At 45.1% G+C, this 27500-nt stretch overlaps 3 protein-coding genes and 1 long non-coding RNA gene across 7 annotated transcripts in view; 3 read left to right on the forward strand and 1 right to left on the reverse strand.

The window, feature by feature from the left end:
• Positions 1-1140, reverse strand: part of LOC125141077 — a 4244-nt gene extending 3104 nt beyond the window's left edge. The window contains exons 1-2 of the long non-coding RNA XR_007140434.1: positions 1081-1140; positions 689-810 (exon numbers count right to left, since the gene is read on the reverse strand). This is a non-coding gene — a long non-coding RNA (uncharacterized LOC125141077). The remainder of the gene's footprint in view (positions 1-688; positions 811-1080) is intronic.
• A 511-nt stretch (positions 1141-1651) lies between these two features.
• On the forward strand, positions 1652-3844 carry hemgn (hemogen). 2 transcript variants are annotated; one of them, XM_027132835.2, is made up of 4 exons: positions 1652-1833; positions 2256-2346; positions 2849-3261; positions 3522-3844. In XM_027132835.2, exons 1-4 carry the CDS (start codon positions 1773-1775, stop codon positions 3617-3619), a joined length of 663 nt encoding a protein of 220 aa, XP_026988636.2. In that variant the 5' UTR covers positions 1652-1772; the 3' UTR covers positions 3620-3844. The 2 variants fall into 2 exon arrangements, with proteins under 2 accessions (XP_026988636.2, XP_026988637.2); XM_027132836.2 differs by having other exon boundaries at positions 1656-1833; positions 2256-2334.
• A 458-nt stretch (positions 3845-4302) lies between these two features.
• Positions 4303-10763, forward strand: trmo (tRNA methyltransferase O). Of its 3 annotated transcripts, XM_027132832.2 has the most exons (7): positions 4303-4545; positions 4794-4963; positions 5398-5572; positions 6874-7031; positions 9346-9807; positions 10316-10393; positions 10430-10763. In XM_027132832.2, the coding sequence occupies exons 1-7, from the start codon at positions 4463-4465 to the stop codon at positions 10603-10605; spliced, it is 1302 nt and encodes a 433-aa protein (XP_026988633.2). In that variant the 5' UTR covers positions 4303-4462; the 3' UTR covers positions 10606-10763. The 3 variants fall into 3 exon arrangements, with proteins under 3 accessions (XP_026988633.2, XP_026988632.2, XP_026988634.2); XM_027132831.2 differs by having other exon boundaries at positions 10316-10763; XM_027132833.2 differs by having other exon boundaries at positions 4464-4598; positions 10316-10763.
• A 2018-nt stretch (positions 10764-12781) lies between these two features.
• The window catches only part of spag5 (sperm associated antigen 5), a 29933-nt gene continuing 15214 nt past the window's right edge, over positions 12782-27500 (forward strand). The window contains exons 1-10 of the mRNA XM_047812758.1: positions 12782-12915; positions 14579-14607; positions 14722-14829; positions 15688-17894; positions 18944-19139; positions 21884-22000; positions 22127-22219; positions 24809-24943; positions 27169-27288; positions 27434-27500. The exon at positions 27434-27500 is cut by the window's right edge and continues 26 nt beyond it. Coding sequence (XP_047668714.1) covers positions 14587-14607; positions 14722-14829; positions 15688-17894; positions 18944-19139; positions 21884-22000; positions 22127-22219; positions 24809-24943; positions 27169-27288; positions 27434-27500 — 3064 coding nt within the window. The 5' untranslated portion in view covers positions 12782-12915; positions 14579-14586. The remainder of the gene's footprint in view (positions 12916-14578; positions 14608-14721; positions 14830-15687; positions 17895-18943; positions 19140-21883; positions 22001-22126; positions 22220-24808; positions 24944-27168; positions 27289-27433) is intronic.

Genomic DNA, 27500 nt, shown 5'->3' on the forward strand with positions numbered 1-27500 from the left:
GTTTGTATATATATATGTGTTTGTATGTATGTGTGTGTGTGTGTGTGTGTGTGTGTGTGTGTGTGTGTGTGTGTGTGTGTGTGTGTGTGTGTGTGTGTTTTAACAGTGTTTTGTATTATATCTGAATTATATGAACTGTAATTAATGCCATGAAATTGGACTGGAGTTATTATAGAGAAATGTCTGTCCTGAGTGAGAAATAAAAGAGAATAGTGTGTAAGTTCAGTGCCAGCAGTGTGCAGTGTGAAGATTGAGACACACCCAGAGTCGGAGGACAGGAGATAAGAGATGGACAGAGACAGAAACAGAGAGAGAGAGAGATGTATCTGAAAACCACACCCTGTCCATTACAGTCTTAAAAAGAGTTTTTTTTCTTAATTTAAGGCATTCTTGAGTTTAAAAAAAAGTTCTAGAGCTAGTTTAACACCTTATGACTTTCGTATAGAGGGCTCTAGAGTTGACCTTTGTTTGTAAAAGTGTACATCAGGCCTTATTGTTGTGTAGTTTTAATTTGTAGTTGTAAGTAAATGTATAAAGGCATAAAAGAGGAATGCAGTCTGTAATCAGGAGGTAGAACCAAAAAGATCTGTGTTGATCTACACACACACATCATCATACATCACTGGTTCACTTGTGTAAATGTTCGTGTGACTGTATAACAGTGTACCAGCCCGTCGGGAACCTTTACTTTGGTGTACAGACTTCAGTCATTCAAGGAGATGTTTGTAGGGATGTAGAGAAGTTTGGGCACGTGGGCATCTCGTGGGTGAGACCTGGAGCTTGTAGACCTCAGTACAGGAGGATGAGGAGCTGGTGGACCCCAGAGTAACAGGAGCATGTAAAGGTTCCAGATAAGAAGAAAGAAGTGTCAAATTTTAGACTTCAGTATGATGCTCGTAGGCATCATGAATGTAGGAATAGCAAGAGCAGGAAATGTAGACGTGAGCATTTACAGGTTAGAAAATATGGAAGGTGGAAGCAGAAGAGTGTAGACTTCAGGATACGTTTGTGTACGTACTATGAATGTTAGGAATAAATATAAAAGCTGTTTTGAGACAATGTTAAAAGTCACTCACTCACTCACTCACTCATCTTCTACCGCTTATCCGAACTTCTCGGGTCACAGGGAGCCTGTGCCTATCTCAGGCGTCATCGGGCATCGAGGCAGGATACACCCTGGACAGAGTGCCAACCCATCACAGGGCACACACACACACTTATTCACTCACACACTCACACACTACGGACAATTTTCCAGAGATGCCAATCAACCTACCATGCATGTCTTTGGACCGGGGGAGGAAACCGGAATACCCGGAGGAAACCCCCGAGGCACGGGGAGAACATGCAAACTCCACACACACAAGGTGGAGGTGGGAATCAAACCAACCCTTATGGACCTGGGAACAAGTTCTTGTGGGATTCTTCAGACTGTCATAGGAAAATATTTTATTTAAAGAGACATTAAAAAAGAGATTAGCTACTGGGAATTCCATTCTTAATATTCCATTACACTTATTACACACACACACACACACACACACACACATTTCATTAACATCAATGCCAACAACATGACCCGTTTTTTTTTCTGAATTCTGTGCCAAGTCCTCCTCCTTTGCAAATAAGATAAGAGCTGTGTTGCATGAACTCTCCCAGCTCAGCGTTAATGTTTAGCCTGATAACCCTTCTCTCAGGGGGCAGGAGCCACAGCACTTTTCTTCACCCGCCTGTCATCCACTTGCACTTTATTCTTTTGATTGAGCGACAAAATGGAGGAGACGCTCGAGGAGAAAGTTCTTGCTGAAGTGAAGGTCCCGGATGATGACAAAGGTATTTCACTTAAATGATCAACTTCTTCTTGTGTGTAAAAGTGAACTCAGTTCAGCACATTAAAGTATGAGGATCTGTTAGCAGCACTAAATCAGCACGCTGGTGTTATTCCTGTCTGATGTTGTGAAAGTGTTTGTGTTGTGTAAATGTTTAATAACTGCAGTCATTTCTGTCATAGATACATTCGCACAAAAACATTTAAAAATAGATTGTTATAAAGGATCATAAGATCTGCAGCCTGCACTGACTGACACTCAGAATGACCGCTAATCTTCAGGCTACGTAGCAGAAGTTTCATTTCACACCTAATTAGTGAGCTTATTAGACTGTCAGCCATCACACACACTTAATATAATCTACCTTCTGTGAATCTGTGCCGTGATTGTTCAGCAATCCGAAAGAAATGTGGGATGTTTTTGCAGAAGGAACCGGACGGCGGCTCCGGGATCGAGATCTGCTGAGGAAGAGGAAGGCTGAAGCTGAAGAGCGAGCGACTAACCAGTGGGTTTATGGGTAAATTTAGTGCCTGTACAGTGTACTGTGGGTTCATTAGCATCGTAGCAACACTGTAAACAGCATTCACTGAACACGTCTCGTCTTAGACGTCATTTATTTTTGTTTCAGCTGCTTCTTTCAGGTCACATGATTAGCACAGGAGTGTTTAGAAAGTCAGGATGAAAATTATGGAAATTGGTTTCAAGGTAAATTATTGTGACAGAAAAGTAGAAAATCAGGACATGCAACTTTTACTGCTGTTTAAGATGATTTGCCTAATGTGTGTTATTTTACATGAACACTGCAGTCAGGTCAAAAAAATCTGATTAGCCGACAGTAATAAAGTGCGTTCTGATTGGTTAAGAGTATGAGAAAAATATTGGAATGGTGTATGATAAGTTATAAAATAAAATATTTGACCTTTGAACTCTGCTTCAAGTGTTTTCCTCTGCATATTGTACGTGGTATGAATATGAATGGTATGCATCCTGCATGTTTACTCTTATTGTGAAACCTGCAGAGCTCAAAGCAGTAAACGAGTGAAGAGAGAGACTAACAATGTTCCACGGAAGAAAGGCAGACCGAGAAAAAACGTCCCTGTGAAGGAACAACAGCCTGAAATGACAGAAGTTCAAGATGTGGGTGAAACAGTGACACTGAGTCAAGCAGAGGAGATGGTTCCAGCTCCACCTTCTGCCACTGTTTCCACTTTGGATTCTGTGTGCATTCCTGCCCAAGCACCTGCTCCTGCTCTGGATCTTCCTCAGATTCCTGCTGGGGTTTCTGTTCCAATTCCTCTTCATGTTCCTGAGGTGACTCCAGAGATGAAGGCCAGCAGTGAAGCTCTTCTTCAAGAGGTTCTAATCGAAGATCTCGGCCCTGATGAGGAACAGGATAAAGCAGCGCTTCAAGATAAACTCGTAATCATGCAAGGTCTTAAACAGCAAACATTTTTATAAAAAACACTGTGCTATAGTTTAGTATTAAATGTGTTTAATTCAGGTTTATGTGTCTTAACCCTGAGAAGTTCGGCTCTGTGGTCGGTCTGGACATCATCAGACAGATCAATGTGTCTGTCAAGAGACGTTAATGTTGAACTGGGTCTTTATTGACAATTGTGTTGATCTCAGTTCTTTACATGTGTGTATATACTGTATATATATAACAAACACATGCATATGGTCTCGTTGCAGGTGGTGTTGAGGAACCGTCAGCCATCGACGTTGGTGAACAGAATAAAGAGATCTCAGACACAGTGTTAGCTTCGTCTCAGCCTGGAAACCTCATCTAACGAACCCCCGATTAATCTCAGCATCATCGCCATCACATTGTGTTACTCTTAATTGTATACATAAGAAATTAGACCACAAAATGGACCAACAGCTCATCAGAGGCTCTGCAGAAGATGTGTAATTTAAATCAGGGACAAATGTATATTTATTAATGTGCCTATTACATTGTGCTGTTTTATTAAACATGAAGCCATTTTTTGTTAAATAAATCATTTTAAATAAAACAGTGAATTTCTGCACGTTTATTTAACAAACACACTGCTGGTAAATATATAATAAAATATAATTAATACATTATTTGTGTAGTATTTGAACATCGTGTTTATCAGGTTAAGCCCCGCCTCCAGCACTATGATTGGTTAGTCGGATCAAAACTATCCAATCAGAGGATTGAGTTTGAACACAAACGAATAACTGAAAACAGGCGGAAAAGATTGTTGTTTTTTTTAAACAACCTTTTTGTTTAGACGTTTATTTTAACACTAAATGTTAATTATATATAAAATATTAAGACGTGAAAATAAGCGCTTGTCTATTGGTTTATCGGTTTAATCCCGCCTTGCTGTCCTGTGATTGGAGGATTGTGATTAAAACTCTCCAATCGACGAACAGAGTTTGAATATAAACAAACCAATCATAGCGCAGAAGGCGGGAAAGTTTGAGCTAATCCTAGTTAAGCTGGCGGGACACTTACTGTCCAATCGTAGAGCAGGAGGCGGGGTTATATCAGAATGCGGAAGTGAACGAACAACACGCTTGTTGGTGTAAAGTCACGTGTACTCACGTGTTCACGCTGTTAAAACGCTTCTACAGTTAAAATACGTGTCTTTATTTATTTAAGCATGTCAGAAGGCACCAGTACAGAACACGTGCAGTGGTTAAAACATCAGGTTTCAGTGATGAGAAAAGAGATGAAGAACCTCAGGTATGTCATCATCATCATCATCATCACTGCTATAAGCTCCACCCACCACACAGGTAACTCTAAAGACTGTAGTTCATCTCATTTACAGACTTTTATCCAGAGTGACTTACATTTTTATTTCATTTTATACACCTGAGGGTTAAGGGCCTTGCTCAGGGGCCCTGCAGCAGCTTCCTGGGGGCCCAGGGGGTCTCACCTGTTTGTACACACAGTGTGGGCACCTTTAAAGTGTGTTCTTATGATTTTAGGCAGTATGTGGAGAGTTCGGTTCGAGCCCACAGGAAACACATGGCGTCTCTTCACTCCACACTGAAGGATGTTCTTGATAAAAAGCAGGCGATGACGAAGAGTCCCTCCTCCTCCTCCTCCTCCTCCTCCTCTCCGAGTGCAGCAGGGACAGAGCTGTCATTAGAGAGAGGTTTCCACAACACACACAGATTATTACACATCATTCACACACCGTCACGTCCCCCGTGTCTCACTGTATCCTTTATAACGCAGATGTTTATGGACGTGAGACAGATGTTCTGAATGACAGACGGATCGTGCTCACTCATGGATGGAAGATGTTGCCATGGTTACATTCACCTAGCTCACTAGCTAGCATAGAGCTACCCCAGGGACACCAACTGGTAGTTTCTAGTCAGTGTTAGTTTAGATAGTTATGTGAGAAGCAGATTAGTGTGTGGCAGTAAATAAAGCCAGACTCACAGATCACATGATGATGTGTCTCCTGTATCAGTGTGAGGTTGTTAACCCGTGCACAGTGTGTACACACCTTAACTAGTCACATGCTTTACTGGGAACTTTTTTACTCTTTGTTTGTTACATATTTCCCTCCTTTTTTTTCAGGTCATATTCGCACCGTCCCCATCGGTTTCATCACTTCCTGTTTTGCTCAGAAGAACGGCACTCCGAGACAGCCGGCCGTCTGCAGCTCGTCTCGCGCTCGTCTCAAAATCCAGTCCTCTGTGTTCAACAACCCTGAACATGCTCTGACCGGCCTGCAGCACTATTCCCATGTCTGGTGTGTGTGTGAGTGTGTGTGAGTGTGTGTGAGTGTGAGTGTGAGTGTGTGTGTGTGTGTGTGTGTGTGTGTGTGTGTGAGGTGTGTATGTGTGTGTGTGTGAGAGAGTTTTTGTGTTAATGACCTGGAAGGATTTATTTTAAAATTTAGGATTCAGTACTGAAATGAAAAGAGAATTCAGACTCTAGCTGTTACTGTATGGTTGTGTTCTGTATGGTTAGAAAGTCTGTAGTCACACCACTACACAACACCACTACACAACACCACTACACAACACCACTACACAACACCACTACACAACACGCACACCACTACACAACACCACTACACAACACGCACACCACTACACAACACCACTACACAACACCACTACACAACACCACTACACAACACCACTACACAACACGCACACCACTACACAACACCACAACACGCACACCACTACACAACACCAATACACACCACTACACACCACTACACACCCCCACTACACCACACGCACCCCACTACACAACAACCCACTACCACACCCCCACTACACAACACCACTACACAACACCACTACACAACACCACCACTACCACCTCACACAACACCACAACACACCATCCCCACCCACACACACACACCTACCCACAACACAATACACACACACACCAATACACCACAAACCAAACACACAAACAAACACCAACACCATACACACACAACACCACATACACCACACCCATACACCCACTACACTACACAAAAACAACACCATACACCAATCACACCAATACCCCCTCCCCCCACACAACACCCACACCCACACACAACACCCTACCAACACAACACAACCACACACAACCCTACACAAACACACACACCAACACACCACCACACCATACACCAACACCACTACACAACACCACACCACAACACAATCCCAACACCAATACACCACAACACCCACTCACACCACCACTACCCACAACACCACACTCCACCCCACAACCACCAATACACCAACAACACAACACCACTACACACACCAACACCACATACACCACAACACCAACTACACCAACACCACACACCACCACACCACCCCAATCACCCTACACCCACACACACCATACACCCCACACACCCAACCCACCCACCACCAATCACACACTACCCCCAACCCAATACCCAACCACACCACTACACAACACATACCAACCCACATACCCTACACAACACCAATACACAACAACACCAATACTCAACTCCAATACACAACAACACAGTCTATTCCTCTTTCTTTTCCTTCTCAGGCTGATCTTTCTTTTCCATAAGAACGGACACATGAACTTTAAAGCTAAAGTGAAGCCTCCTCGTCTGAACGGAGAGAAAGTGGGAGTTTATTCCACACGCAGTCCTCACAGACCTAACGCCATCGGCCTCACACTCGCTAAACTGGACACCATCGCAGGTCAGGACACACAACACACACGGGTCAGGACACACAACACACACGGGTCAGGACACGCAACACACACGGGTCAGGACACGCAACACACACGGGTCAGGACACGCAACACACACGGGTCAGGACACGCAACACACACGGGTCAGGACACGCAACACACACGGGTCAGGACACGCAACACACACGGGTCAGGACACGCAACACACACGGGTCAGGACACGCAACACACACGGGTCAGGACACACGACACGACACACACGGGTCAGGACACACGACACGACACACACGGGTCAGGACACACGACACGACACACACGGGTCAGGACACACGACACGACACACACGGGTCAGGACACACGACACGACACACACGGGTCAGGACACACGACACGACACACACGGGTCAGGACACACGACACGACACACACGGGTCAGGACACACGACACGACACACACGGGTCAGGACACACGACACGACACACACGGGTCAGGACACACGACACGACACACACGGGTCAGGACACACGACACGACACACACGGGTCAGGACACACGACACGACACACACGGGTCAGGACACACGACACGACACACACGGGTCAGGACACACGACACGACACACACGGGTCAGGACACACGACACGACACACACGGGTCAGGACACACGACACGACACACACGGGTCAGGACACGACACATGGGTCAGGACACACGACACGACACACACGGGTCAGGACACACGACACGACACACACGGGTCAGGACACACGACACGACACACACGGGTCAGGACACACGACACGACACACGGGTCAGGACACACGACACGAGACACACGGGTCAGGACACACGACACGAGACACACGGGTCAGGACACACGACACGACACACACGGGTCAGGACACACGACACGACACACACGGGTCAGGACACACGACACACACGGGTCAGGACACACGACACGACACACACGGGTCAGGACACACGACACGACACGACACACACGGGTCAGGACACACGACACGACACGACACACACGGGTCAGGACACACGACACGACACGACACACACGGGTCAGGACACACGACACGACACACATGGGTCAGGACACACGACACGACACACGGGTCAGGACACACGACACGACACACGGGTCAGGACACACGACACGACACACACGGGTCAGGACACACGACACACACGGGTCAGGACACACGACACGACACACACGGGTCAGGACACACGACACGACACGACACACACGGGTCAGGACACACGACACGACACGACACACACGGGTCAGGACACACGACACGACACGACACACACGGGTCAGGACACACGACACGACACACATGGGTCAGGACACACGACACGACACACGGGTCAGGACACACGACACGACACACGGGTCAGGACACACGACACGACACACGGGTCAGGACACACGACACGACACACGGGTCAGGACACACGACACGACACACGGGTCAGGACACACGACACGACACGACACACACGGGTCAGGACACACGACACGACACACATGGGTCAGGACACACGACACGACACACGGGTCAGGACACACGACACGACACACGGGTCAGGACACACGACACGACACACGGGTCAGGACACACGACACGACACACGGGTCAGGACACACGACACGACACGACACACGGGTCAGGACACACGACACGACACGACACACGGGTCAGGACACACGACACGACACGACACACGGGTCAGGACACACGACACGACACGACACACGGGTCAGGACACACGACACGACACGACACACGGGTCAGGACACACGACACGACACGACACACGGGTCAGGACACACGACACGACACACGGGTCAGGACACACGACACGACACACGGGTCAGGACACACGACACGACACACGGGTCAGGACACACGACACGACACACGGGTCAGGACACACGACACGACACGACACACGGGTCAGGACACACGACACGACACGACACACGGGTCAGGACACACGACACGACACGACACACGGGTCAGGACACACGACACGACACGACACATGGGTCAGGACACACGACACGACACATGGGTCAGGACACACGACACGACACACACGGGTCAGGACACACGACACGACACACACGGGTCAGGACACGACACACGGGTCAGGACACACAACACAACAGGTCAGAGGCCATGCCTCCTTAACCGTGACTGACCCAAAGGCCACGCCTCCTTAATTGTGACTGACCCGCAGAGGCCACGCCCCCTCCACACTGGGCTCATTCCTTATGTCTGTACTCTGCTCTCCAGGTGATGTTCTGCACCTGTCAGGTGTGGATCTGATCTCAGGCACTCCTGTTCTGGATATTAAACCATATATTCCTGAGTACGACTCTCCGCTCACACACACACTGACCTCAGAGCTGGATGACCAACAGGAAGTGTGCTCTGAATCACCTGACAGCCGGGAGGAACCGGAGGAACCAGAGAGCCTGGAAGCTGATGAGCAGCTCGGAGATGGTGCTGACTTTTCAGCAGAAAGTGATGCGAGTCGTGTGTTGAAGGATCTGAGGGAGTTTCTCCTGCAGGGGGCTGAAGATCAACACACAGAGACCCCGGTGGCCGCCCAGGAGGAGGAGGAGGAGGAGGCATGTGAGTCAAACAGCAGCGTCGCTTCCTGGATCAGAAAACCTCCAGTAGACACTCTGAGTGTGAGATTCACTCCTACTGCAGAGACACAACTTGCTGACTTCCTGCCTCCTCACAGCTCAGGTCTCTCACACCAGCTGGTTCTATTTAATAAAATATCAGACACTTAATAATATCGTCTGGGGCAAATTCCTGCTTTCCTGATATTTACACTTTTATTTATGTTTTTATGTGTTTACATTTTACTCCTGGTCGTGTTCTCAGCTTCACATAGTCCACTTGTCTCCCATAAACTCTTCCACCTTCATGTGTGTTTAAACCAGAACTCGAACCAAGAGCTTCAGATCTATTAACTGTTTAATGTCTCAGTGTAACAGGACTGACACACACACACACACACACACACACACACTCCTGATCACTTCACATCACCTTTGAGCAAATGATTGAGGGCTTCAAACTAAAGCCACTCGGTGCTTTAGCAAGTCTAGCTGTAAATATCAGGAAAAGGAAGGTGAGATTCTGCTCATCTTCAGATCTGAAATAATCAAACGTTGTTCCAATACTTTTGCATGGATGATTGAATCCTGTAGTGAATGTGAACCTTCTTGTCTGCTGTTTTGTGTTTCAGACACAGGAAGAAGGCCAAAGTTCCAGTTTTTAAACGGTCCTGAGGAAGCCGCCGCCGCCATCCGGGGTGTTTTATCAGCTGATCCGAGATCAGTGTACCGGAGAAAGTGCTGCACTGATCGCCTTTTCTACTTCAGTCTGGACACGGCTCACATCACCTGCTGGTTTGGGGACGGATTCGCTGAAGTGTTGTGTGTTCGGCCCGAGACGAGCCCAGAGGAAGGAGATCAGGGTCCGAGTGAAACTCCCTCGGTCTCCTCCTGTCAAAAACGTTCTAACTCATACATGTAATATAGTGTGTGTGTGTGTGTGTGTGTGTGTGTGTGTGTGTGTGTGTGTGTGTGTGTGTGTGTTTAATTCATTACTTAAATGTTAAAGATCATGATCTTTTCTGTGATTATTAAGAATGCCAAGATTCTTGCTTTGCGTTAAATAAAATGTGCTTTCGACTCGAGGCTCATTTATAACATGAATGTTTTGAATCAAGAAATTTATTTCAGAATTTTTAATGTTACAGTAAGAGGATTATTGCCATTTTTGTTTTTGTGAGTGTTGACATTATATACATTATATATGTGTGTCTGTGTGAGTGTGTGTGAATCTGTCTGTGAGTGAATGTGCGTGTGAGTGTTTGTGTGTGTGAGTAAGTGAGTGTGTGTGTGTTTGTATGTATGTGTGTGTATCTGTGTGAATGTGAGTGTAAGTGAATGTATGTGAGTGTGAATGTGTGTGAGAGTATGAGCGTGAATGTGTGTGTGTATATGAGTGAATGTGTGTGAGTGTATGAGTGTATCTGTGTGAATGTGTGTGTGAGTGAGTGAATGTAGGTGTGTGTATATGAGTGTATCTGTGTGAATGAATGAGTGTATCTGTGTGAGTGTGTGTGTGTAAGTGAATGAATGTATGTGAGTGAATGTGTGTGTGTGTGTGTGAGTGTATCTGTGTGAATGTGTGTGTGTTTGAGTGAGTGAATGTATGTGTGTGTATGAGTGTATCTGTGTGAATGTGTGTGTATGAGTGTATCTGTGTGAGTGTGTGTGTATGAGTGTGTATGAGTGTATCTGTGTGAGTGTGTGTGTATCTGTGTGAGTGTGTGTGTGAGTGAGTGTATCTGTGTGAATGTATGAGTGTGTGTGTATGAGTGTATCTGTGTGAATGTGTGTGTGTGAGTGAGTGAGTGTATCTGTGTGAGTGTGTGTGAGTGTATCTGTGTGAGTGTGTGTGAGTGTATCTGTGTGAGTGTGTGAGTGTATCTGTGTGAATGTGTGTGTGTGTATGAGTGAGTGAGTGTATCTGTGTGAGTGTATCTGTGTGAATGTGTGTGTGTATGAGTGAGTGAGTGTATCTGTGTGAGTGTGTGTGAGTGTATGAGTGTATCTGTGTGAGTGTATCTGTGTGAATGTGTGTGTGTATGAGTGACTGAGTGTATCTGTGTGAGTGTGTATGAGTGTATCTGTGTGAGTGTATGAGTGTATCTGTGTGAATGTGTGTGTGTATGAGTGTATCTGTGTGAGTGTGTATGAGTGTATCTGTGTGAGTGTGTGTGTGTATGAGTGTATCTGTGTGAATGTGTGTGTGTGTATGAGTGTATCTGTGTGAATGTGTGTGTGTATGAGTGTATCTGTGTGAATGTGTGTGTGTATGAGTGTATCTGTGTGAATGTGTGTGTGTGTATGAGTGTATCTGTGTGAATGTGTGTGTGTATGAGTGTATCTGTGTGAGTGTGTGTGTGTATGAGTGTATCTGTGTGAGTGTGTGTGTATGAGTGTATCTGTGTGTGTGTGTGTATGAGTGTATCTGTGTGAATGTGTGTGTGTATGAGTGTATCTGTGTGAGTGTGTGTGTATGAGTGTATCTGTGTGAATGTGTGTGTGTATGAGTGTATCTGTGTGAGTGTGTGTGTATGAGTGTATCTGTGTGAGTGTGTGTGTGTGTGAGTGTGTGTGTGTGTGTATATGAGTGTATCTGTGTGAGTGTGTGTATATGAGTGTATCTGTGTGAGTGTGTGTGAGTGTGTGTGAGTGTATCTGTGTGAGTGTGTGTGAGTGTATGAGTGTATCTGTGTGAATGTGTGTGTGTATATGAGTGTATCTGTGTGAGTGTGTGTGTGTGTGTGTATGAGTGTATCTGTGTGAGTGTGTGTGTGTGTATGAGTGTATCTGTGTGAGTGTGTGTATGAGTGTATCTGTGTGTGTGTGTGTATGAGTGTATCTGTGTGAGTGTGTGTGTGTGTGTGTATGAGTGTATCTGTGTGAGTGTGTGTGTGTGTATGAGTGTATCTGTGTGAGTGTGTGTGTGTGTGTATGAGTGTATCTGTGTGAGTGTGTGTGTGTGTATGAGTGTATCTGTGTGTGTGTGTGTGTGTGTGTGTGTATGAGTGTATCTGTGTGTGTGTGAATATAAAAGATTTACGTTAGAATAAATAAAGCACACAGAAGCCGCTAGATGGCAGTAGGTGGGACTCCGTGAACCTTCTTGTCGCATGCTTTAACGTTTAGAAGGCCGTCGCGTTTTGATGGCGTCATTGCGCGTCAAGGTTTTGAACTGAAAGGCGGTTAAAAACAAACGGCAGCAGTTATTATTTTATTAACCGTGTATAAGGTAAGGACTTTATTATGTGTTTTATTAGTGTTTATATATAATAACTCATAAGGAAAGGTTTAACATGAGCAGCGTGTATAACTAAGGTGTGTGTTTTATTAAGTATATTAATGCTAATGCTAATAGGCGCTCAGAAGGCGGTTTAGTCCTGAATTACAGGCCACGCCCTACTTTAGTGCACTACATAGGGGACCTACTGTAGGGTCTGTCCGCCATGTTAAGTGCACTACGGCTCAGGTACCAGGCGGTTTGGAGCGTCTGCATCTGTGTAGTGTTCTGGGCGGATTAATGACATTAAATATCACTAACAACAGGTAAACACGAAAGAGAAAGAACAACAGGAAACACGAAAGAGCACGAACATGAAACACGAAATAGCACGAAAAACAGGAAACACGAAAGAGCACGAACAGGAAACACGAAAGAGAAACGAAAAGGAAAACGAAAGAGAAAGAAAACAGGAAACACGAAAGAGCACGAACAGGAAAACAGAAGAGAAAGAACAACAGGAAACAACGAAAGAGAAAGAACAACAGGGAAACACGAAAGAGAAGAAACAACAGGAAACACGAAAGAGATACGAACAGGAAACACGAAAGAGCACGAACAACAGGAAACACGAAAGAGACAAGAAAAGGAAACAAGAAAGAGAAAGAACAAACAGGAAACACGAAAGAGAACGAACAAAGGAAACACGAAAGAGAACGAACAGGAAACACGAAGAGAACGAACAGGAAACACGAAAGAGAAGAACAGGGAAACACGAAAGAGAACGAACAGGGAAACACGAAAGAGCACGAACCAACAGGAAACCACGAAAGAGCACGAACAGGAAACACGAAAGCAGCACGAACAACAGGAAACACGAAAGAGAACGAACAACAGGAAACACGAAAGAGAACGAACAACAGGAAACACGAAAGAGCACGAACAGGGAAACACGAAAGAGAACGAACAGGAAACACGAAAGAGAACGAACAGGAAACACGAAAGAGAACGAACCTAGGAAACACGAAAGAGAACGAACAGGAAACACGAAAGAGCACGAACAACAGGAAACACGAAAGATAGCACGAACATTAAACACTAAATATCACTAACAACATTAAACACTAAATATCACTAACAACATTAAACACTAAATATCACTAACAACATTAAACACTAAATATCACTAACAACATTAAACACTAAATATCACTAACAACATTAAACACTAAATATCACTAACAACATTAAACACTACACTAAATATCACTAACAACATTAAACACTAAATATCACTAACATTAAACACTAAATATAACTAACAACATTAAACACTAAATATAACTAACAACATTAAACACTAAATATAACTAACAACATTAAACACTAAATATCACTAACAACATTAAACACTAAATATCACTAACAACATTAAACACTAAATATCACTAACAACATTAAACACTACAGTTTTTGTCTTATTTTTCTAAAGAAATACAAATTGTACATAATGTTTAGTTTAATGACTTGTGTTTGTTTATGTGCTGAATAAATGAATATATGTGCTTTAAACATATGGAGGGGACAGGACATGGTCATGCAGATTAAACTATCTCTCTCTCTCTCTCTCTCTCTCTCTCTCTCTCTCTCTCTCTCTCTCTCTCTCTCATTACAGAAGCAGTGATGTCACGTATCAGAGCTCCTGTGAGTAAATCATCATTGCTGTGAACTTACACATACCAATAAAACACCAGGATAATGCTGAAGGGGTGTGTGTGTGTGTGTGTGTGTGTGTGTGTGTGTGTGTGTGTGTTTCAGCACGCAGTGAGGTGTGAAAAAGTTCCACTGCGTGATGTACAGAATGAGAGATCAGCATTGCAGCAGAAGCCATCCAGTGTTAAAGTGTGTGAGGTGCACACTGATCAGGTACTGCAGAAAGTGTGTGTGGGGGAGGGGGAGAGGGAGGGAGACCAGGCGAGGAAGAGGGAGAGAGACAGAGGGAGGGAAAGAGACTGAGGGTGGGAGAGGGGGGAGGAGAGACGAGACAAGAGGACAGAGAGGGAGGGAGGAGAGGGAGGGATCCAGGAGGGCAGGGACGGGAGGGGGAGCAGAGAGAGGGGAGGGAAGGGGAGGGAGGGAGAGGGCTGGAGGAAGAGAGGGACGGATGGAGGAGACCCGAGGAGGGAGAGAGAACTGGAAGTAGGGGCGAGAGAGACTGAGGGACGGGGGCAAGAGAGGGGAGGCGAGAGAGAGAAGCGAGGGAGAGAGGGAGGAGGGAAGAGAGTGAGGAAGAGTGGAGGGAGGAGGAGAGAGGGGAGGGCAAGGAGGAGCAGAGGGAGGCATGAGGGAGGGGAAGAGAAAGAGAAGTGAGGGTGGGAGAGAGGAAGATGAGGGAAGGGGGAGGAGGGAGGAGAATGAGTGGAGGGGGGGAGGGAGAGGAATGAGGGAGGGGGTTGAGGGACGAGGACTGAGGGAGGGGGAGGGACCCAGTGGGGAGAGACTGAAGTAGGGGGAGAGAGAGACTGAGGGAGGGGGGAGAGAGAGACTGAGGGAGGGGGGAGAGAGAGAGACTGGGGGAGGAAGGGAGAGAAAGAGGGGAGGAAGGGAGAGACTGAGGAAGAGAGGGAGGAAGGGAGAGACTGAGGAAGAGAGGGAGGAAGGGAGAGACTGAGGAAGAGAGGGAGGGAGAGAGAGAGAGACTGAGGGAGAGAGAGAGAGAGAGAACACTTGGGTCATACTGTGTTCACTGATTATGTTGTAAATGCCTTTTTTCCCCCCAATCAGAAAGAAAATCTGCCCCAGTCGCCCTTCCTCACTGACCCCCACCCACATCTGTGCAGCAGTGATGATGCAAACATCACATTTAAGTCCTTCACCTGTGCAGGAGGAGAGGTGGAGCTCTCAGACAGATCTGATCTAATGACTCGTGTGTCCTCAGACGACTGTCCTCTTAATAACACCACAGTGACACACATGGACACCGAGGGCAGACACGAGGATCACCCTTACTGCTCCGGCTCCAGGACACGGGGGGACGAGGACTACACAGGCTCTACAGTCATCACCTCCACATCCTTCACCTGTCCTGGTGGAGAAGTCCACATCACAGGAGATGAATCAGAGCCAGATTCTGCTGAACACACCGAGCTTCCCAGCCGTCATTTTGATCATCTGTACTGTAATACTCAAACATCTGAACTTACATCTGGGAACATGGAGAAGGATGGTGGTGGTGGTGGGGGTGGTGGTGGTGGTGGTGGGGAGTCTGTAAACTGTGCCTCCATCTTTAATAATGCCACTGACATCACCTTTAAATCCTTCACCTGTCACAGAGGAGAGGTTGAAATCGCAGAAGAATCACTTGTACCGGATGAATCACTCATGAAGGATGAATCACTCATGAAGGATGAATCACTCACTGCTAATGACTCAGAAGGGCAGAATGTTGAAAGTGAGACGTGTGATGAGCAAACAGAGCATCTCAGCTGCCATGTTGATCATCTGTACTGTAATGTTCAAACATCTGAGATGACCTCTGGGAAGGAGGAGGAGGATGATGGTGATGATGGCTCTGTAATTCTTCCCTCTATCTCCAACAATGCTACAGACTTCACCACTAAATCCTTGAGTCCTGGAGAAGTTGACATTCCAGGAGAATCATTTGTACAGGACGAGTCACTCATGAAGAATCAACCACTCGTTACTAAAGATTCAGAAGTGCAGAATTTCCAGAGTGAGACGTGTGACGAGCAGACAGAGCATCTCAGCTGTCCTTCTGATCATCTGTACTGTAATGATGGAACAGAATGTTCTCCTGTTCAGCTAGACGGTTCTGTCACACACTCCACCATGTTAGATGCTAACAATCTGGAAGGAGTTGTTACTAAAAGCGACTCTTCTAGTCTCCTAAACGGCTCCTCTGCAGTGGAGAGACGAGAGAACGTCACATTCTGCTTCTCAGGTGCTGAAGTGGAGATCGAGAACACGTCGAGAATGTCGGACATGTCCGACCTCACGAAGGGTTTACAGATCTACGAGTCCTCACCTAACAGTGGGCTAAGTGTACGTGGTGGAGGAAGAGCTCTTATTGGAGAAAACCATGACCATTTTTACTGTCCGGTTGTGAGAAACGATTCAGATGTTAGTGTTTCTGAGAATGAAGCTCACCTCACCATACAGATCTCCAACACTGGAGTCGTAGGAAGCTCAGAAAAAGCAGCGAGGAACGAGGAATTGGAGAACATGATGGTTCCTGAAGGTGTTTCAGGTGTTGTCCAGCAGCAAGATCTTAACCAGCAAACATCTACAAACCCTGAAGAAACCGTGTTTAAGAATGAAACACGACTCAGATGTGATGTTCAGGAGGAGTTTTCAGATGAAGATGGCAAAATATCTCGTTCCCATCCCGATGTCGATGGAGTACTTAAAAACGTCGGTCTTTCAGAAACCCAGAATGTGCAGAAGCACGACATCATCAGCCAAAGTGCTAACGAAGTTAACATGTCGCCCCGCTGCGTTCCTGAGCTCCTGCGTACTGAAAGCGTAGATCTGGAAGCCCAGATTAAAATGTGGAGCCACATCGTTCTCTCTGAACCGTCCACTCCTAAACATTCAGCTCTTGGACATCTCTGGCTTCCAGAAAGTCCACTTCCTCCTCCTCAGCTGCACTCCACCGTACTTACTGCACCGCTAACACCCAAACCCGCCTGCGATCCTGAGCTGCAGAAGGAGGAGGTCATGAAGGATTTCCCTGCTGTGGGACAAGGACCTCTGCAGGACCAGCTCAGGAAAATGGGTGAACTCTTGATCGCAGCCTCTGGGAAATTCTCTGTGCCCGCAGCCGTGACGCCGGTGCAGCAGCACAGCGCCTGTGTGTGGACCACGCCCACTCTACAGCAGGAGTGCAGCACCAACACCTCCGCCATCATGGACGAAAGGAAGGAGATGGATGTCTCGGACGCCTGCACTTCAACAGACTCTCTGCTCTGGAGGTAACTGAGGCGTGTTCATGTTATTCCATCTGTTACAGGGTGTGTTTATTATTGTGTTGGTTACTAAACCACTCAGAAGGACAACTAGGACAACAAACAAACTTGCCCACTCTTAATGAGTGACTTAACCAGTTCACAGGAATCAACAAACACGTGACTCACTGACTCGGATGACTCACATTACTCACCGACTCAAAGAACTCAAACGTTTATCTGAATATACAAATGAACAAAGGACCGTCTCGAACACACAACTGACCGACAGCTAACAAAGAGCCAAATGAATGTGACTGACTCACAAGAATGAACAAACGATTCACACACACATCAGAAAACAACTGACCGGGCTGAACGAATCACAAACGAGCGAGCAAAGCGCTGATCAACTGAGAGAAGCACACACTAATCCAACACACACACCTGAATGAACCACCTGAGAGAAGCACACACTAATCCAACACACACACCTGAATGAACCACCTGAGAGAAGCACACACTAATCCAACACACACACCTGAATGAACCACCTGAGAGAAGCACACACTAATCCAACACACACACCTGAATGAACCACCTGAGAGAAGCACACACTAATCCAACACACACACCTGAATGAACCAACTGAGAGAAGCACACACTAATCCAACACACACCTGAATGAACCACCTGAGAGAAGCACACACTAATCCAACACACACCTGAATGAACCACCTGAGAGCAGCACACACTAATCCAACACACACACCTGAATGAACCACCTGAGAGCAGCACACACTAATCCAACACACACACCTGAATGAACCACCTGAGAGAAGCACACACTAATCCAACACACACACCTGAATGAACCACCTGAGAGAAGCACACACTAATCCAACACACACCTGAATGAACCAACAACTCACTGAATCACTGAAGCAAACAAACGGCAGTCTGTGGTGACTGACTTATAAACTTTACTGTCTGATTTTCTGTTTCATCTGGCATGTGTGTGTGCGTGCGTGCGTGTGTGTGTGTGTGTGTGTGTGTGTGTGTGTGTGTGTTTTCAGTGTGAGTCGCAGTAATCTGGAGTGTTTGTCCCGTTCTGAGTTGGAGCAGAAGATGATCTCCACCCTCATCATGGTGGAGATTCTGTCTCAGCAGCTCACGTTCGCCCAGAAGCAGAACCTCAGTGACAGACCTGAGCCGAGCCCATCGAGCCTGAGAGACCGTCTGGTCCAGACAGAGCACACTGAGCTCAGCCAGGTCAGAGGGGACGTGTAGAAGTGTACACCATAATGTTCAGTGTGTTCAGTGTTGGGGTCTTAATATCTGGCTGAAAAGGAGATCTTGTGTGTGTCTGCCTCTGTGTGTCTGCCTCTGTGTGTCTGCCTCTGTGTGTCTGCCTCTGTGTGTCTGCCTCTGTGTGTCTGCCTCTGTGTGTGTCCCTGTCTGTGTGTGTCCCTGTCTGTGTGTGTGTCTCTGTGTGTCTGCCTCTGTGTGTGTTTGTGTGTGTGTGTGTGTGTGTGTGTGCCTCAAAAAGGTACTTAACTGCTTAGAAACTGACCCCTTAACAATAATAAATACGTCTCTGCTCACAGGCACTTTCCCAGAGTCCCTAAAAACAGCAGTTGTTAAGCCTCTCCTAAAAAACAGTAAGCTAGACAAAACCACACTTGGCTACAGACCGATCTCTAATCTTCCTTTTATAGGCAAGATCATTGAAAAGGTTGTTTCCAATCAGCTGAACAAATTCTTAAACTCAAATGGCTATCTGGACGATTTTCAATCTGGTTTCCGCCAGCATCACAGCACAGAGACGGTGCTCATAAAGATAATAAATGATATTAAACTCTGATTCAGGTAAAATATCAGTGCTGGTGCTACTAGAGCTTAGTGCTGCCTTTGTCACGGTAGATCACACCATACTCTTACATAGACTGGAAAACTGAGTAGGGCTTTCTGGGATGGTCCTCAAATGGGTTAAATCATACCTAAAAAGGAGAGGTTACTATGTGAACATAGGTAACCATAAATCTGAGTGGACATCCATGACATGTGGAGTCCCACAGGGCTCAATTCTTGCACCGCTTCTCTTTCATTTGTATTTGCTCCCAATTGGTCAAATAATGAAAAAGAACCAAATCGCTTACCACAGCTATGCAGATGACACCCAGATATACTTAGTCCTGTCCCCTAATGACTACAGCCCCATTGACTCTCTATGTAAGTGCATTGATGAAATTGACAGTTGGATGCGTCAAAACTTCCTCCAGTTAAACAAAGACAAAACCGAAGTCATTGTATTCGGAAATAAAGATGAAACTCTCGAGGTTAACACACACCCTGACTCTAGGGGTCTAAAGACACAAAATAAAGTCAGAAATCTTGGTGTAGTTTTAGAGTCTGACCTTAATTTCAGTAGTCATGTGAAAGCGATAAGCAAATCAGCTTACTACCATCTCAGAAATATAGCCAGAATTAGATGTTTTGTCTCAAGACAGGACTTAGAGAAACTTGTTCATGCTTTCTTTCATCACCAGCAGGGTGGATTATTGTAATGGGCTCCTTACTGGGATCCCCAAAAAGACCATTAGACACCTGCAGCTCATACAGAACGCTGCTGCCAGAATTCTGAGCAGAACCAAAACATGTGAGCACATCACTCCAGTCCTCAGGTCCTTACACTGGCTTCCAGTTACATTTAGAATAGATTTTAAAGTATTGTTACTGGTTTATAAATCACTTCATGGCTTAGGACCGAAATACATTACAGATATGCTAAGTGAATATAAACCAAGCAGACGACTCAGATCATTAGGATCAGGTCAGTTAGAGATACCAAGGGTTCACTCAAAACAAGGAGCGTCAGCATTTAGTTATTACGCCACCTAGAGGTGGGATCAGCTTCCAGAAGAGATCAGATGTGCTTCAACAGTAGACACTTTTAAATCAGGATTAAAAACACATCTGTTTAACTCTGCATTTACTGAATGAGCGCTGTGCTGCTTCACCCTGACTGTGCTGCTTCACCCTGACTGTGCTGCTTCACCCTGACTGTGCTGCTTCACCCTGACTGTGCTGCTTCTCACTGACTGTGCTGCTTCACACCGACTGTGCTGCTTCACACCGACTGTGCTGCTTCACCCTGACTGTGCTGCTTCACACCGACTGTGCTGCTTCACCCTGACTGTGCTGCTTCACACCGACTGTGCTGCTTCACACCGACTGTGCTGCTTCACCCTGACTGTGCTGCTTCACACCGACTGTGCCGCTTCACACCGACTGTGCCGCTTCACACCGACTGTGCCGCTTCACACCGACTGTGCCGCTTCACCCTGACTGTGCCGCTTCACCCTGACTGTGCCGCTTCACCCTGACTGTGCCGCTTCACCCTGACTGTGCCGCTTCACCCTGACTGTGCCGCTTCACCCTGACTGCTACTTCACACCGACTGTGCTGCTTCACACCGACTGTGCCGCTTCACACCGACTGTGCCGCTTCACACCGACTGTGCCGCTTCACACCGACTGTGCCGCTTCACCCTGACTGTGCCGCTTCACCCTGACTGTGCCGCTTCACCCTGACTGTGCCGTTTCACACTGACTGCTACTTCACCCTGACTGCTACTTCACCCTGACTGTGCTGCTTCACACTGACTGTGCTACTTCACCCTGACTGTGCTACTTCACCCTGACTGTGCTGCTTCACACTGACTGTGCTGCTTCACAATGACTGCGCTTTTTATCCAAATCCCTTTTACTCCTGTTTTATTCTTTTTAACATATTTTAACCTGTTTTTATTAAAATCACATTTATTTTCTTTAATTGTTCTTTGTTTTTATTATGATTTTATCGTGTCTTATTTCTGCATATATTTTTTTTTCTCATAAATTGTTTTCTAATTTCTATGTAAAGCACTATGAATGACCTCTGTGTATGAAATGTGCTATACAAATAAACTTGCCGTGTGTGTGTGTGTGTGTGTGTGTGTGTGTGTGTGTGTGTAGACGGGGCCATACAGAGAGCTGTATGTGAGCGCACTGGAGAGAATCCAAACTCTGGAGCTCCATCAGGAAACTTTTCACAGCTTGAACGAAGCCATGCAGCTCATGATCAACACTTTGGTAACACACACTACACACACACACTACAGGCACTATACACACTAACACACATCACTTTAACACTATCTGTAGACGTTACACACAAATAAAGCAGATGTGTATAAATAAGTGTGTGTTGATGTGCAGATGAGTATTAAGTCAGAAACAGAGGAGGCTCTCAGCAGCATGAAGGAGCTCGAAGGCATCGTTTCTGAAGATCAGAAAACCCAGACCTATCAGGTGATGTTACAGCATTAATAACCAGTCCTATCAGGTGATATTACAGCATTAATAACCAGTCCTATCAGGTGATATTACAGCATTAATAACCAGTCCTATCAGGTGATTATTACAGCATTAATAACCAGTCCTATCAGGTGATGTTACAGCATTAATAACCAGTCCTATCAGGTGATATTACAGCATTAATAACCAGTCCTATCAGGTGATGTTACAGCATTAATAACCAGTCCTATCAGGTGATGTTACAGCATTAATAACCAGTCCTATCAGGTGATATTACAGCATTAATAACCAGTCCTATCAGGTGATATTACAGCATTAATAACAAGTCCTATCAGGTGATTATTACAGCGTTAATAACCAGTCCTATCAGGTGATGTTACAGCATTAATAACCAGTTCTATCAGGTGATGTTACAGCATTAATAACCAGTCCTATCAGGTGATATTACAGCATTAATAACCAGTCCTATCAGGTGATTATTACAGCGTTAATAACCAGTCCTATCAGGTGATGTTACAGCATGAATAACCAGTCCTATCAGGTGATGTTACAGCATTAATAACCAGTCCTATCAGGTGATGTTACAGCATTAATAACCAGTCCTATCAGGTGATGTTACAGCATTAATAACCAGTCCTATCAGGTGATGTTACAGCATTAATAACCAGTCCTATCAGGTGATGTTACAGCATTAATAACCAGTCCTATCAGGTGATGTTACAGCATTAATAACCAGTCCTATCAGGTGATGTTACAGCATTAATAACCAGTCCTATCAGGTGATGTTACAGCATTAATAACCAGTCCTATCAGGTGATGTTACAGCATTAATAACCAGTCCTATCAGGTGATGTTACAGCATTAATAACCAGTCCTATCAGGTGATGTTACAGCATTAATAACCAGTCCTATCAGGTGATGTTACAGCGTTAATAACCAGTCCTATCAGGTGATTATTACAGCGTTAATAACCAGTCCTATCAGGTGATGTTACAGCATTAATAACCAGTTCTATCAGGTGATGTTACAGCATTAATAACCAGTCCTATCAGGTGATGTTACAGCATTAATAACCAGTCCTATCAGGTGATGTTACAGCATTAATAACCAGTCCTATCAGGTGATGTTACAGCATTAATAACCAGTTCTATCAGGTGATGTTACAGCATTAATAACCAGTCCTATCAGGTGATGTTACAGCATTAATAACCAGTCCTATCAGGTGATGTTACAGCATTAATAACCAGTCCTATCAGGTGATATTACAGCATTAATAACCAGTCCTATCAGGTGATATTACAGCATTAATAACAAGTCCTATCAGGTGATTATTACAGCGTTAATAACCAGTCCTATCAGGTGATGTTACAGCATTAATAACCAGTTCTATCAGGTGATGTTACAGCATTAATAACCAGTCCTATCAGGTGATATTACAGCATTAATAACCAGTCCTATCAGGTGATTATTACAGCGTTAATAACCAGTCCTATCAGGTGATGTTACAGCATGAATAACCAGTTCTATCAGGTGATGTTACAGCATGAATAACCAGTCCTATCAGGTGATGTTACAGCATTAATAACCAGTCCTATCAGGTGATGTTACAGCATTAATAACCAGTCCTATCAGGTGATGTTACAGCATTAATAACCAGTCCTATCAGGTGATGTTACAGCATTAATAACCAGTCCTATCAGGTGATGTTACAGCATTAATAACCAGTCCTATCAGGTGATGTTACAGCATTAATAACCAGTCCTATCAGGTGATGTTACAGCATTAATAACCAGTCCTATCAGGTGATGTTACAGCATTAATAACCAGTCCTATCAGGTGATGTTACAGCATTAATAACCAGTCCTATCAGGTGATGTTACAGCATTAATAACCAGTCCTATCAGGTGATGTTACAGCATTAATAACCAGTCCTATCAGGTGATGTTACAGCATTAATAACCAGTCCTATCAGGTGATGTTACAGCGTTAATAACCAGTCCTATCAGGTGATTATTACAGCGTTAATAACCAGTCCTATCAGGTGATGTTACAGCATTAATAACCAGTTCTATCAGGTGATGTTACAGCATTAATAACCAGTCCTATCAGGTGATGTTACAGCATTAATAACCAGTCCTATCAGGTGATGTTACAGCATTAATAACCAGTCCTATCAGGTGATGTTACAGCATTAATAACCAGTTCTATCAGGTGATGTTACAGCATTAATAACCAGTCCTATCAGGTGATGTTACAGCATTAATAACCAGTTCTATCAGGTGATGTTACAGCATTAATAACCAGTCCTATCAGGTGATGTTACAGCATTAATAACCAGTTCTATCAGGTGATGTTACAGCATTAATAACCAGTCCTATCAGGTGATGTTACAGCATTAATAACCAGTCCTATCAGGTGCAGATACTTTTGTCACAGCATTTAAGGCCCTTAAATAAACAGAATGTCTAATAATAAAGATGAATCTAATAAGTTTAAGGGGATGAATACTTGACATTTATCTGAGATTTAAGCAGTGTGTGTGTGTGTGTGTGTGTGTGTGTGTGTGTGTGTGTGTGTGTGTAGCTGGGGCAGATGAAGAATCTCTTTGCTCGCTGTATGGAGATGCTGAAGAAAATGGAGCAAAAAACCAAAGTGTGTGTAAAGAATAGAGATGATATGAAGAAGCAGATGGAAGAAGCTCTGGAGAAGGAATCAACGGTTTGACGCACACGCACACACACGCACACACATACACAGCTACATACACACACATACATACACACACACACACACACATACAGGTACACACACACACACATACAGGTACATACACACACACAGGTACACATACACACACACACACAGGTACACATACACACACACACACAGCTACATATACACACACACAGCTACATACACACACACACACAGCTACATACACACACACACAGCTACATATACACACACACAGGTACATACACACACACACACACACACACACAGGTACATACACACAGGTACAAATACACATACACACACATACAGGTACATACATACACACACAGGTACATACACACACACACACACACACACACACACACACACATACATACATACAGGTACATACACACACACACACACACACATACAGGTACATACACACACATACAGGTACATACACACACATACAGGTACACACACACACACACACACACATACAGGTACATACACACACATACAGGTACATACACACACACACACACATACAGGTACATACACACACACACACACATACAGGTACATACACACACACACACATTTACATTTACATTTACGGCATTTAGCAGACACCCTTATCCAGAGTGACTTGCAACTGAGGGTTAAGGGCCTTGCTCAGGGGCCCAGCAGTGGCAGCTTGGTGGACCTGGGGTTCGAACCCATGACCTTCCGATCAGTAGCCCAACACCTTAACCACTGAGCTACCACAACCCCCACACATACAGGTACATACACACACACACATACAGGTACATACACACACACACATACAGGTACATACACACACACATACAGGTACACACACACACATACAGGTACACACACACACATACAGGTACACACACATACAGGTACATACATGCACGTACAGGTACATACACACACACATACAGGTACATACACACACACACACACACACAGGTACATACACACACATACAGGTACATACACACACACACACACACATACAGGTACATACGCACACACACACACACATACAGGTACATACACACACACACACACACACATACAGTTACATACGCACACACACACACACACACACACATACAGGTACATACACACACACACACACACACATACAGGTACATACGCACACACACACACACATACAGGTACATACACACACACACATACAGGTACATACACACACACGCATACAGGTACATACACACACACACATACAGGTACATACACACACACACATACAGGTACATACACACACACACATACAGGTACATACACACACACACACATACAGGTACATACACACACACATACAGGTACATACACACACACATACAGGTACATACACACACACACATACAGGTACATACACACACACACACATACAGGTACATACACACACACACACATACAGGTACATACACACACACACATACAGGTACATACACACACACACATACAGGTACATACACACACACACATACAGGTACATACACACACACACATACAGGTACATACACACACACACATACAGGTACATACACACACACACATACAGGTACATACACACACACACAGGTACCTATACACACATGTACACACACGCACATACAGGTACATATACACACACACATACAGGTACATATACACACACACATACAGGTACATATACACACACACATACAGGTACATACACACACACATACAGGTACATACACACACACATACAGGTACATACACACACACACATACAGGTACATACACACACACACAGGTACCTATACACACACACAGGTACCTATACACACATGTACACACACACACATACAGGTACATATACACAGACACACACTCACAGACTTGATGAGCTGAATATATACAGTGTCTGACAGAAGTAAGTACACCCCTCACATTTATGTTAACAAATAATTATAAATATAATTAACAAATTTACAGTTATACAAGCTGCACACTCACTACTTTACACTGGGGCAGTGTTCAGTGTCGCCACACGAAAAGGTATAATAATATATTTACATAATGTGGGGGTGTACTTACTTTTGTACTCACGTCTCTACTCACGTCTGTACTCATGTTTGTCAGATAATGTATATTGGTTTTGAATGTGCTTGTACTGTGTGTGTGTGTGTGTGTGTGTGTGTGTGTGTGTGTGTGTGTAGGTGTTTCGGGTGCTGGAGCAGTTGCGTGTCCATCACACCACACAAGTGTCTGATCTGCAGTATAACCTCGGATCCCATGAGGAACTGACAGACACACTCACACACACTTACCCACAGCTGGTGAGAAAACACACACAATACGAGATAATTATCTCCCTTTTTTACACATTACTACTTTGTTATACTATTATGTAGTTAATCCTCTGCTGTGTGTATGTGTGTGTGTGTGTGTGTGTGTGTGTGTGTGTGATTCCTTTGTGCTCAGGTGGAGCTGAACAGGATGCACATGGACTCTGTGACTGAAGCCAACACACTGCTGAGGGAGACACTGG

The sequence above is a fragment of the Tachysurus fulvidraco genome, chromosome 4 (assembly GCF_022655615.1).
Source record: "Tachysurus fulvidraco isolate hzauxx_2018 chromosome 4, HZAU_PFXX_2.0, whole genome shotgun sequence".
Lineage (NCBI taxonomy): Eukaryota > Metazoa > Chordata > Actinopteri > Siluriformes > Bagridae > Tachysurus > Tachysurus fulvidraco.

Bases quoted from the DNA above. Each gene is read 5' to 3' on its own strand.
- trmo (XM_027132831.2), top strand. From the start codon at position 4,463: ATGTCAGAAGGCACCAGTACAGAACACGTGCAGTGGTTAAAACATCAG. The intron at 5,573-6,873 runs GTGTGTGTGTGA...TTTCCTTCTCAG, and splicing joins CAGCACTATTCCCATGTCTG to GCTGATCTTTCTTTTCCATA. The intron at 9,808-10,315 runs GTCTCTCACACC...TTTGTGTTTCAG, and splicing joins CCTGCCTCCTCACAGCTCAG to ACACAGGAAGAAGGCCAAAG.
- hemgn (XM_027132835.2), top strand. From the start codon at position 1,773: ATGGAGGAGACGCTCGAGGAGAAAGTTCTTGCTGAAGTGAAGGTCCCG. The intron at 1,834-2,255 runs GTATTTCACTTA...ATGTTTTTGCAG, and splicing joins GGTCCCGGATGATGACAAAG to AAGGAACCGGACGGCGGCTC. The intron at 2,347-2,848 runs GTAAATTTAGTG...TGAAACCTGCAG, and splicing joins ACTAACCAGTGGGTTTATGG to AGCTCAAAGCAGTAAACGAG.